The 12,711-nt window shown below is 39.8% G+C and overlaps 1 protein-coding gene across 2 annotated transcripts in view; it reads left to right on the top strand.

Annotated features, from left to right (window-relative positions):
• The first annotated feature begins 2,645 nt into the window (after positions 1-2,645).
• The window catches only part of setd1a (SET domain containing 1A, histone lysine methyltransferase), a 33,225-nt gene continuing 23,159 nt past the window's right edge, over positions 2,646-12,711 (top strand). Inside the window, exons 1-7 of one of the 2 annotated variants that reach the window (XM_030141055.1) lie at positions 2,646-2,668; positions 5,323-5,467; positions 5,544-5,642; positions 5,728-5,998; positions 7,164-7,288; positions 8,389-8,636; positions 9,147-10,851. In XM_030141055.1, coding sequence (XP_029996915.1) covers positions 5,330-5,467; positions 5,544-5,642; positions 5,728-5,998; positions 7,164-7,288; positions 8,389-8,636; positions 9,147-10,851 — 2,586 coding nt within the window. In that variant the 5' untranslated portion in view covers positions 2,646-2,668; positions 5,323-5,329. The other variant, XM_030141053.1, reaches the window with a different exon arrangement.

Raw genomic sequence — 12,711 nt, 5'->3', positions numbered from 1 at the left:
GTTAGAATGTGCCATTCCATTGGAAATACAAATGTGCAAAAATGACACTTGTTAAAGATCTGAAAATTACAGGGTGTCCCAAAAAAACTGACATCATTTGAGATGTCCAGGAGAAATGATACTAAATAGGATTGATTTTCAGACATAAAATGTTTTATTCTACAAATTTCAAACAAAAATTCTGGGGGATGGTAATTTTATAATGTTCCAAAGTTATTACAAATGTTCAATGTGTGACCCTAACCCTAACCCAGATCCTTTTTTCCGACACAAACAGCCTTCCTCTTGAAACTTCTTATGCCACGTCCAAATCTGTTTTCCTGTTGGCGCTCGTTTATGAAATTTTCAAACAAATTCATGTTGCGCATTCACATATGACTGAGTTTGGGCGTACTTCAATACACAGGACACGTTTCTCTTACAGTAAACGGCTGTCTGTTCCTGAGAGCACAACAATAACAATTATTTCACTTTTTTGAGCAAAAAGACCAAACAAATTTTTAACAAATTATTTGGTGATGAAATGATGTCAGATTTTTTGGGACACCCTGTACAGTCCCGAGTGAAAATCCAGTCCTGCATGAAAAATCATAGATAGATGTATTTATTTGTCCTTCACAGGAAAATTGTTTCCACATACCGTACAGCCACGAGAATACAGAACATCCCTCACGAGCATCTGGTATGACACAAATCGAACAAAACAGTCATTTCACAACCATACACCCACCACCACACACACATCCATCTAACATGTTCCAGTCTCTTTAATGATTTATTCTGTTCTGTAATTGCATTTGGAATGAAACTTTTGCTGAATTTTACTTTTTCCAGTTTAGTGACTTAATACTATAATATATTATAACTTTAATAATTATAATATTGTGGCATGTTTGCCACAGTGCATTATGGGTAGTGGGTATTTTGTTGTAAATGTGTTATTTTTATGTGCAAGAATTCAGTGGGGTTATTGTGTTAGTACTAGTTTTGGCTTAGTATGTGTATGGCAATGTTTATTGGCCTTTTTGTGTATTTTTTTTTGTATTTTTGTAATTTCTAAAGTTGCACCCTGAGTGAGAGTCATAGGCAGAGCAATAGCTATCCTGTTGTGCAGCAGTACAGAAGTTGTTGTCCCACATGCCAAATAAAAGACACAAGTAAAGCTCTTATTGGACACAGTGTTGATTCTCTGAAAAACTTCTACCTACATTGTGAATTATATAAAAAAAATAATATATGTTTTGCAAAAGAAGCTTTGCCAAAGTGGTTAGCATATCTATGCAACTTCTTTCATTTAAGTTACACACCAATGTGAGGGTCCAGTCATAGAAAAGATTATGGTATTCTGTGAAACTACCAAAATCTTAAAACGTGCTATGATACCATTTTTGGTGTCATGCTGCCCAGCAGTAACACCTAAAACACCTAAAAGAAAGTCATAATCAATCTACTTAATGATGATGTAAACTCATTTTTAACCAAAATAAGATGGATTTCTGACCTTTAAGTTTTTCATTTACTTCTGTTCTTTCCTCCTCACACTTGCAAATTCAGCAGTAAAACTTGTTCATTTATAGGTAATGTACTTTTTACTCCATTAAATAAAATATTTGACTTCCAGTTATACAATAGAACACATAAGCTCATATATGATGTAACACTAATCTATCCAGTTGTGCATAAAGTATCTAAACTACTGTTTATTATGTGTATTTGTAATTAATGAAGAGAAAAGAGATAAAAAGAATAAGCTTTTTTCCAATAACGCAGCAATGCTGTACTTCCACTTACTGTAAGTGATATTTTGAATTACATTACACTCCAATACATTTAGTAAATGTAATGGAGTATTTCTATACAGTGGAGGCTGTACCGCTGATCTCATGTAACCTGTGTCCTATTGATGTCGCATGTTGAAACAGTGAGTTTTGAAAATAACACTGATCAATTCACTTTTTTTCCACAGATGTTTTTTAATTGGGTAATTCAGTTCACACTAGAGTCCATTTTATAAGGACATGCTCTCTTTTTTATTCCAATACAGCCATATTAATTTAAAGACAAGGATGAATTAATGCCTTTATAATTGACAAACATAACATGTGACAAAATTATGATTTCATAGGCTATTCTGCTGCAGATAGAGTGGTTCAGAATATTTAAATGTCTATTTTTTTTCAGTAAGCAAGCAGGTGCACCTTCTAATGCAGAAACTTATTTTTTTCTATAATTCTATTTTCTATAATTTTTTCTATAATTACTATAGACAATATCTATTCCAGGGGCTCGAATAAAGTTATTTCTGCTGCACAATAAACAATGCAACTGCAGCACTTGGTCCTAAAATGTCATTAAATGTATCATTCGTTTGGAGCAGGTGGATTATCATGAACCGGCCTTTAGAGGGCGCTCTGATCCCTCGTTGCCTTTTCTGGGCTTGTGTTTACAGAAGCAGATTCGAGCTATAGTTTGTCAAAGAAAAAAATTAAACCATAAATAAAATATGGTTTCCTTCTGAGAATATATTCAAAAATAATTTTCCGTAATATATATACTTGTAGGGGTGCCCGTATATTTTTTTTTCTGGTGACTAGTTTTAACGAAAGTGCCGTTAAGGACTCACAGGCGGCATTCACATACACTGATGGAGAACAGGCGAGGCTTTCAGGTTGGTTACGCGATGGCCGCTCTCTCAACAATATAGGGATTTTTAAGCAAAAGCACAGAGTTCGTCGCTCGGACAGGCATGTTTTTGCCTTTACTAAGTACCGGAATGACAGCCGTATCATTTTAGCTGCTCAGTTTTGTTTTAGCGCCGGGTCGGACATGTCCATTTTGTGTTAAGGACTCAGTGTTTTTCTTGTTCGTCTCCCGGGCCTGGCCGTAGCTGCCTACTATGTAGCGGCGGGTTGCTACTTTCGGATGAGCGGGCAGTAGGTCTCGACAAGGTGGGGACTGAAATTAGACAAACTAGAGGCAAAACAGGTCAGCAGAGCATCGGAAGGGGGTGTATAACATGAACGCTACTGAGTAAATTGTTACAGATACGGGATGAGGGTCAATAAGAGCAGAGTTTTACTCATAACTGTGCTCTTGCTAGTTAGCATTAGCCAGCGGTAACTTGTCCTAGCAAAGGCGTGAAAGCATTAGTAATTTAACAGGAGCTGACGTTATCAATTTACCGATTATGTTTTTATGGGAAATCGGAAATAAGTGTGTGTTTAGCGTGGATGTTGTAATGCCCAGTTTCTCTGCATTTTGTTGGTGCATGTTAGCTTATGCTAACAGCAGGTGCTAGCCGAACTAACTGCTCAGTGACGTAACTGTGGTCATTGTTTTGACAGCACGCAGCATCTCAGCCGGGACAGATAACCTCCTTAGGTCAACTTTTACTTCAATTAATTATATCGTTGTACAGTTCTGTTTGCGAATACTGCTGAAAGAAGCTGAATATAACGGTAGGATTTGTGACGCAGCTTATCATTGCTGTACATTATCATACATCTAATCTACTACCAGATAATTGTGTTTATAGCTGCAGCATTTCCGATGTTTATTTCACTTACTTAATGTTTATTCAGTCAGGCAAGCTGGGTTAAATTATTATCTCTTTTCCAAAGGAGGAGAACATCAGCAAATATATGCAAGTGTCATACAATACAGGCAACAAAGAATTGATTAAAACAGGTGCAAAAGCCATCACCTGTGTCTTATAATAAAGTCTCAGGTGTCCAAGGGGAACGTATAAGCCATGTTTGAAGGGTTTCCCCCAGGTTTGTGGAGGGCTCAGGTGCTGTAACGGCTTGTGTTGTTATTACTTGACTAAACACAATACATTTTTCTGAGACCTAGTGCTGAACAATGTACCAGTTATATCAGTTAACTGGTTTCAGTTTCCTCTAAGGTACAGTATCTCACATGCCATCATACCATGGCATTGCTCAAATAACCCATATAAAGCTTTAAAGGGGTCAAATTTACTGTCTAGCACTTAAATTCTAGCTTTTTTATGTGTTGTATTTTTTAGTTAAATTTTATGATAATAGCGTGAACCCTGTATCATATCTCATACCCTTTCTGCCATCATTTGTGCCTACATGAAGAATGTTTATGGTTAGTTTGCTTGAAAAGAGAATCCTGACTACCTCTAGGTCAAAACTCTGACAGATGTCTTCATGGATAAAAGGGAATTGTAGCTTTACTCTCACGAACTTTGTCATATCTGGATTGGTGTAATTGATGAAATGTTAGTTCGATAAAGTTACAATTAGGGCTGCGCGATATCGTAAAAAATTGACATTGCGATTTTTTTTTTTTTTTAACCATGCGATATATATTGCAATATTATGAAAAAATACTCAGGAGTGTATAATAGCTGTGTGTTACCTCTCGTTGTGGCAACAGGTATAAGGCACTAGTGACACAGAACATGTGTTTCAATATCACCCTTCTTGTAGTCGAAAAATAATTCCAGATAACTGACATTACTTCTGTTTTTGGCACAAAGTCTTCATTTACAGTGATTTTCTCTTGTTTGTTGCTCATTTTTCAATATTGTTACCAGTGACTCACTTCAAACTGATTAAGAATGATTGTGATTGGTAGATCACTGTGTGCAGTTTATATCAGGTACCCTTGAAATTAGATGAGAACATGTTAAGTTCATTTGCCTCCTACGTTGCAGGACCTGCAGTGTGTCTATTGCGCACACATACATCGCGATGTCATTGCTCAAATGATATATTGTGATGCTCTAGTTACAATAGAATCTAACCAAATTTAAAGCTTGAATTGTAGGTTTTTATTGTAAATATAATTTTTGCAACAACTACAGCATATTACCTGTTAAAAGTGTTTTTTGAACATGTTGAAAGTATGAGGATGGTACCACCTCTGCCTCATTTTGAGCCAGGAAAAGCAAAAGTTGAAGAGTTACCATATCGTGTAAATGAAAAAAAAGATGTGACGTAGTTTGGAAGTTTCTGCAGCCAGGCGTTATAAATGAATAACATGAGATGGTTATGCCACTGTCTTTACTATTCTTGACTGTAAGGAGGTCCATTCAAAATTGAAGGTGTGGAAAATGCCTCAAAAAATCTGATTATCTAACTGTGTGTGAACTGAAGAAAAGGTTATATAATAAATTCAGGATATAGTACATTAAGATGCATAAAGAACAGGTGTGTATTCAAATCCCTGAATCATCACTGAAGTGAATTGTGAGGCCAGTGAATATTTAAACCTCTATCCAGGATTAACAGAATTTTGCTGTACCTCTGTCATTCTATTGTGTCCTCAAATCATGTTTCCTTTGACCCTCAGTTGTAGGATGGATCCAGACGGTGGGGCAGAAACACAAAAAGCTGTCAGTTTGCAGTGGAAGAGCTACAAACTTGTCCAGGACCCAGCAATCCGGCGGGTCACACAGAAAATCTACAGATACGATGGAGTGCATTTCAGTGTGCCAGTGAGTTCAGTTTCAATTTTTGGTGTCTAAATATGTGTATACGGGTTTTCGACGTCTAACTGAACGATATGTACAGGACTCTGGATTTCCTCCCGTGGGTGAACTGCGGGACCCAAGACCTCGAAGACTATGGTCGAGGTACACGGAAATGTCCTTGCCAGTGCCAAAGTTTAAGGTGAGAGTAACTGCACAGAGCACGTGTGTTACAAATGTAATTGGGTGTTACTTGTTTTGGAATAAATGTGATCTTTTCCTCACAGCTGGATGAGTTCTATGTGGGCCCCATACCTCTTAAGGAGGTGACCTTTGCTAGACTCAATGACAACATCAAGGAGCCCTTCTTGGCAGAAATGTGCGCCAAGTTTGGGGAGGTGGAGGAGATGGAAATCCTGTTTCACCCCAAGACCAGGAAGCACTTGGGCCTGGCCCGGGTGTTGTTCACCAGCACCAGAGGAGCCAAGGACACTGTCAAGCATCTGCACAACACCTCAGTCATGGGGAACATCATCCATGCTCAGCTCGATATTAAAGGTAGGATGAACATTTCACCTGCTCTTTGTTATGACATTGATACTGACACTTTAGGTTTAGAGTATTTGGGACAGAGTCAAATGAAATGAGGACACAAACACTACCCTTTTCGTGACCAAAACACACATGGCATATTGTTTATTCTCAGCCTGTACATAATCAATCAGTATTAGGGATGGGAATTGGAAAGCTTTTATTGATATTAATGGCATAATTTATTCTGCTTATTAGCTCAACTCTCTGTTGATTTCCAGATCGGTTTTCTGGGCAAGAGGCATAAAAGTTCTTAAATTAAAGCCACGTGTAGAAAGAATTTGGTTTGTTTATTCATTTTATTTATTTCAAATATTTGCAATAAAATCAAACAACAAAAGAATTGTATAAAAAAAGTAAGTAAACCATTCTAAAAGGAGTGGGATGAAGTTTAATTTATGATCTCCCGCCCGCCCCCTTACTTCATCCATTACCTGCCCTAAATTCCTGTCAGATTCCATAAGTAACTCAAAAATCCTCAAATATCAAACTAAATTCTGACTATGCATAAAACACAAAATTGCCGTACATATCAAGGATAGACTGTCCATTTTACAGCAGCATTTCACATTAAAATTTTAAAAATCTTTCTGGTGTTTCCAGTAATGAAATGATCATTTTACAGACGTTAAAACTAGCACTGTTCTCACCTTTCCTTATGAAATGAAGCCACTTAGGCCTTTTTTTGGAGATTATGTCCCTCAGTAAAAGGAGCATAAACTATACGATGGATCAGAAAATTTGGAGAAGAGTCTCAACTGGAAGTCCCATTCCTAGTGTAAAATACTGATCGAGTTTCTTCAAGAACAAAGCATCCATTCATTAGTTACACACAGACTGACATAGGTGACAACACATGGTAATAATACACAAGAGAAAGCATGTAATTCGGAGATTTTAGTAAACAAAAATTTGCTAACTTTTTATTTAATTGAAGATAGAAATGGTAATGAAAGTGTTGGATCTTAAAGTTCCTCTTTGTCTGTAACAAAAGCAGGTCACCTCATGCTAAACGTAACTCCCTGCATTTACTGAAGAATTTAAAATCATTTGAAACAGCTACAGTTTGTTTATGATGAGCCTTTTTTTCAGCCTTTTATTTATTTCTATGTGTTTTTTGTCCTTTAAACAGGCCAGCAGAGGCAGAAGTATTATGACCTAATAGTCAATGGGTCCTACACTCCTCAGACGGTGCCTCTGGGCGGCAAAGCTTTGACAGACAGAGTCCAACCCCAGGCCCCAACACAGCCTGACACGGTACAACAAGTTCAGTCGCTCTTTGACAGATATTACACAGACTGTGGGTCACGGGTGTCAAACATACAGCCCACGATCCTAAACTGGCCCACCAAAGGGTCCAATCAGGTCCGTGGGGTAAATTTGTGAAATGCAAAATTACTCTGAATACATTGATTATTTTAGTGCAGGGGTCACATTCAGCCTAATTCGATCTCAAGTGGGTCGAATCAGTAGAATACTAACATAATAACTTATAACTACTGACAACTCCAGAGTCTGGTTTCAACTATCTCTATATGTAAAATGTCATGAGATTACTTTTGTTATGGTTTGGTGCTATATGAATAAAATTTGATGGATTTTTCTGTTAGTGAAAAAAAAAAGGAAAATTACGTGATAATGTTTATATTTACAAACTATCCTTTCAAAACATGTGAATAACCTGAACAAATATGAACAACCTGAAATGTCTAAAGAGAAGTATCATTTTACCAATATTCTGCCTGTTAGGAAATGTTTTGTGTATTTGTAGATCCACTGTGATCTGTAAGTTGTGATAGATAGATAGATAGATAGATAGATAGATAGATAGATAGATAGATAGATAGATAGATTGATTGATTGATTCATTGATTCATTCATTCATTCATTCATTCATTCATTCATTATTAATCCCAAAGGAAATTAGAGTAATGTACATGTGTAAATGATAAACTGAGGCAGGATATTGTTAAAATTGCAGATATATTTCTTAATAAATTTCAGTTTGTTCATAGTCATGTTATTCATATTTTTAAAGGATAATTTGTAGATGTAAATATTTTCATAATGTAATTTTGCTTTTTTTTTATTCTCAAATATAGAGAAAAGTTTGGAGTTGATATTATTTATATATTATGTTGTCATTTTTCCTGGTCTGACCCACTTCAGATCATATTGGGCTGAATGTGGAACCTGAATTAAAATGACTTTGACACCCCTGATGTAGGTCCTTTAGTTATGTTATTATGAGGTGTTTTTTTCCTCTATCTTTTCAAGCTTTGGAAAATGGTAAGAAAATGCATCTATAAATATGTGACAAATTTGAACATTGTCATATTTTTTGCGTCTGGTTCCAGTCTTCAGAGATCAGGCGGAGGCTCTCCAGTGAGCTGGCAGTTTTGGCGGCGGGAGTCCAAGCCCTGACTTCTGGAAACATCACCCCTGTGGACGCTGGCTTCAGTGACCAGCGTCTGGACACGACCCCGTCCTCACTGGGAGGCCCCTACACCCCGGGCTCCACTGGTTCGTCTCAGGGGGGCGGGGGGACACCGTACAGCTCCAGATCAGGGACTCCTTTCTCACAGGACTCGGGCTACAGCAGCAGGTTGGTTGGCACCATTTCGCTTCATAGATTTTAAAGTGGACTCAGTGGTGTTACTGTAATCAGAGAAATTCAGTTTGTATAGTCAAAGATGTCATGTAAACAGGCTCACTGTCAGATGAAGAGAACATATTTTTGAAACTGTTTATATTTTTTGTATTGGTTATACAAAGTTATTTTGAATCCCAACTTTGTTTTTGACTGCCTCTGCTGATAAATGTAATATGCAGTAAATAGAATAATAAATATAATAATACATTTTATTAATAGGCGCCTTTCAAGACACTCAAGGCCACCATACAAAGTTGTTAAAATAAATAAAACATAATTAAAATTACACACATGAATATATAAAACACATAGGTACATAAAATGGCAGTAGATAAAAGTTTAATTCTGGAATTGCGTAGGCCTGTCTGAATAAATAAGTCTTCAGCTGGGTAGAAGGGAAGTTCCTACCTTTGTTTTCGCATTTGAAAGTAATTCCGACTCTACCTTATTTCCATCTTTCAGACATACTGGCTACAACACTGGTACTATGGGCAGTGGTTACCCCCCCCAGGACATGCTCCCCTCCTCCTCCTCCTCTTCTGCAGTCTCATCTACTGTTGGGGGGTACAAAGTGTCTCGCTACTCTGAGGATGCACAGGAACCGTCAGTGTACCACCGAGGGCGCCCCATGTACCCCCCAACAACATACCGTCCCAACGAGCCGCCATGTTACCCTCCGTACCCCAACGCTGGGGGGCCGGGGCCGCACATGGCACACCACTCCTCAATGCCTCCCCCTCCCGTCGCCTCCCAATACGACCAGCCCCTGCTGTCCGACAGGGAGCGGGACAGAGACTCCGGGGGGCGTTACGGACCTGGGGGGATCGGCTCTAGGAGGTCATCATATCATCACCAGCAGGACACAAACTCTTCCTCCAAGTACCATTCCCATCACTCCCACCACCACTCGGAACGCAGGGATGACAGGGGCTACCGGCGAGACAGCCTGGGCTCCCGCTCCAGCGATCACGGCCACCAGAGACACCGCAACCACCACCACTCGCACAACCACCACGGTGGCAGCAGCAGCCGCAGGCGGAGCAGCCACGACCGGGACCGAGACCGGGACCGCGACAGAGACCGGGAACGGGACCGAGACAGTGACTACTCCAACAGCTCTGACCCCAGATACAACACCAACTCTTACCGCTCTTCCTCGAACAGCATGTCCCCTCCCCCGTCGTCTTACTCCACCTACTCCTCCTCCAAAGAGCCCACACCAGCTCCTGCTCCGCCCCAAGGAGTGGATGCGTCCAGTCGTTTAGCGAGCGCTAGCAACCCAGAAAGGGTCCCCGCGCCCCCTGTAAGCTCTGAAAAAGACTACCACCCGGTCCCGCACAATACTCTGCCTCCACCTCCTCCGCCACCGCCTCCTCTTCCACCTGCCTCCGTTATCGCGGCAGCTGTAGCGGAGACACTTGGAACACATGACTTTAGCCAGGACAGTCCAGCCCATGAGGAGCAATGGACAAAACCCAAACGCCGTCCCAGTACCCCACCTGCCCCTCCAAAAACCCCTCCACCTTCTTCCCCACCCCAACCTTCCATCACATCTTCCTCTACATCCCCTACCTCCACCTCCCTCCCTCACCTTCTCCCCTCCTCCTCCAGTTCTCCGCCACCCCCTCAGCGCGACTCCTCCTCCCCAGAGCCAGATTCAACCAATGAGAGCTTACCGTTCGTCTACCACAGCAGCAGCCTGGACTCTCGAATCGAGATGCTCCTGAAGGAACAGAAGGCAAAGTTTTCTTTCCTCGCCTCCGATGAGGAAGACGAGGAAGACAGGAAGGAGGAGAGGCAAAGGGGCGCACGCGGGGATGGAGGAGAGCGAAGAGGTGTTTCCGGTGATGCAGCAGGGGAGCACACGGTGACGAATCAGGTGGGAGACGGAGGGGACAAGGACCAGAGGAGGAAAGGGGAAAGGGACAGAGGGAGGAAACGAGGAAAGGGAGGAGAGGGCAGAAAGAGCCCCAGTGCACTTACAGTTACAATGCCATCCTCCTCCTCCTCCACGTACTCTGACCACCTCCCACCACCAGAGGACCCCCAGGGACAGGTTGTCCTCACTGGGACCGGAGCTTTGCAGGAGGAGACGTCTCAGGCTGGATTAGCAGATTCCCAGAGCAGGACAGGAGCACACACACCACCGTACAACGGGCAGACTCAGGTAAGATCAGTCAGGGTGAAAGGTTCGGACGGTGGTATTTAGTCCCCCCCCCCCACAGCCAGTGTTTGTTTTGTCCATTCTAGGCCTTTTAGTTCAGAGGGTATTAACTCTCGTCCACACAGAAATAAAGAAGGTGACAGTAGTGCAGCTTATCTCTGAATGCCACCTTCTATAAAACGGAAAACGAAGACGATTTCTGTTCACAGCTACTGTAGAAACATTGTGCATCATGATCAACTTCATGAACAGACAGAGAGATAGATGATTATTTTAGTTGTCAGTTAATCTGTTGAGTCTTCACTCCATTAACTGTTTGAAAATCTGAAAAAATGGTGAAAACCTGAGACATCATCCTCCAGCATTTTGTATTGTCCTACTATATGTAGTTTACATTTACAAACAATGATTTTCAGTCATCATTTTGATATTCACCCCTTGAAAAGAGTTTAACTATATGTTCTGAATTAAAAAAAAAAAACTGGTGATTAAAATAGTTGACAGCTAATCAGCACACAACAGTATTTATCAAAATGACATGCCTTGATCATGCCAGTGACCACAGTTAAAACTAGAAAAGCACAGACCTCTGCTAAGACAAATCAGTGCCCCCCCCCCCCCCCCCCCCCGGCGGAGGTAAAAATGCCTTCTGGTTCATTTAGACACTTATGTGTTAGTGTTGATTAATGACCATTGTCCCTGTCCATTGTCTGTTCCTAGTAAAAACAGAAACTTCTCTTTTGTCACGGCTGTCAGACAGAATTAAAAAACATCCCAACGCATTCAAATACACAATATAACAGATAAAAACAAGTGAAACAGATTAAGTAACTAAAAACGCAGTGCAGTTAATTTTGTATTGTTAAGAACAGCTATTGCAGAGCGACCTGTTCCCTCTGGAGACGTGAAATGCTCATTCTAGTTAAATGTGTTCTAGAAGCTGTATAATTTCTTAACGAGTAAAAATGGAATTCCCTGAGAAATGAAGGGAATAACCATAACTCTACTCAGCAAAGGAAACGTTCTCTTCTGCTGAATTATAATGTTCTTGACAGCGCAGTGAATCACCTTTTCACTTTTTTCTTTTTCTAACTCAGCCATATTTTATTTTACATAAGACATGGAGAAAATGTTTAGGTTACGACTTCCATAAAACAAATCTGCATTTTCTCATGGGCAGTAGTAATTCTCCAAATCCAGGGTTTGGTTCAGAGATTAGCCCTACAAACTAATACATTACAAAAATAAATAATAAATAAATATACATTGCTATGAACCATTCCTAGGTAAAATACAAGTGGCTAAATATGATTTAATGTATAATGTATTTATATGTGTTAAAGAGTTGACTTTGAAATTATTTTTATTTTAATACACTGAAGATGGAACTGCGACATGAGTCTGGGTGTTTGTACTTTCAGAACACCTACATCACTACTAGTTCTCTTTCTAGTTTTCAGGTGGACAGTCAAGGGCACAGTTTGCTTCACTGTGTACATGATGGTGTTAATTTCATTAGTCAATGGTTTTGGAACGAAGTGTGTTAGACCGAGAGCCAAATGAAAGTTTTGGTCTCATCATTCACAGATGAATTGCGACAAATCTGGCGACAGATTTAGTTTTTTAATAAGGTAAAAAAACCCAGCTATATAGCATATTAGATGTTTAAAGTAAAGTTCTTTTAAACCATAAAAATGTTCCATGCATAATCAAATATAAATGTATTATATTCTTGTCATGATACAAAATACATTCTCTCGTGCAGATGAAGAAAAGGTATTTATTGGGTTATTTATTTGGGACATTGTACATAAATTCACATTGCTGTAAATGCACCAGAGAATAGAAAAGAACAAAATGTTT

This window comes from Sphaeramia orbicularis, chromosome 8 (assembly GCF_902148855.1).
Source record: "Sphaeramia orbicularis chromosome 8, fSphaOr1.1, whole genome shotgun sequence".
Lineage (NCBI taxonomy): Eukaryota > Metazoa > Chordata > Actinopteri > Kurtiformes > Apogonidae > Sphaeramia > Sphaeramia orbicularis.
Note: the sequence above shows the minus strand (reverse complement) of the source record. Positions and strands in the feature narration are given on the sequence as shown.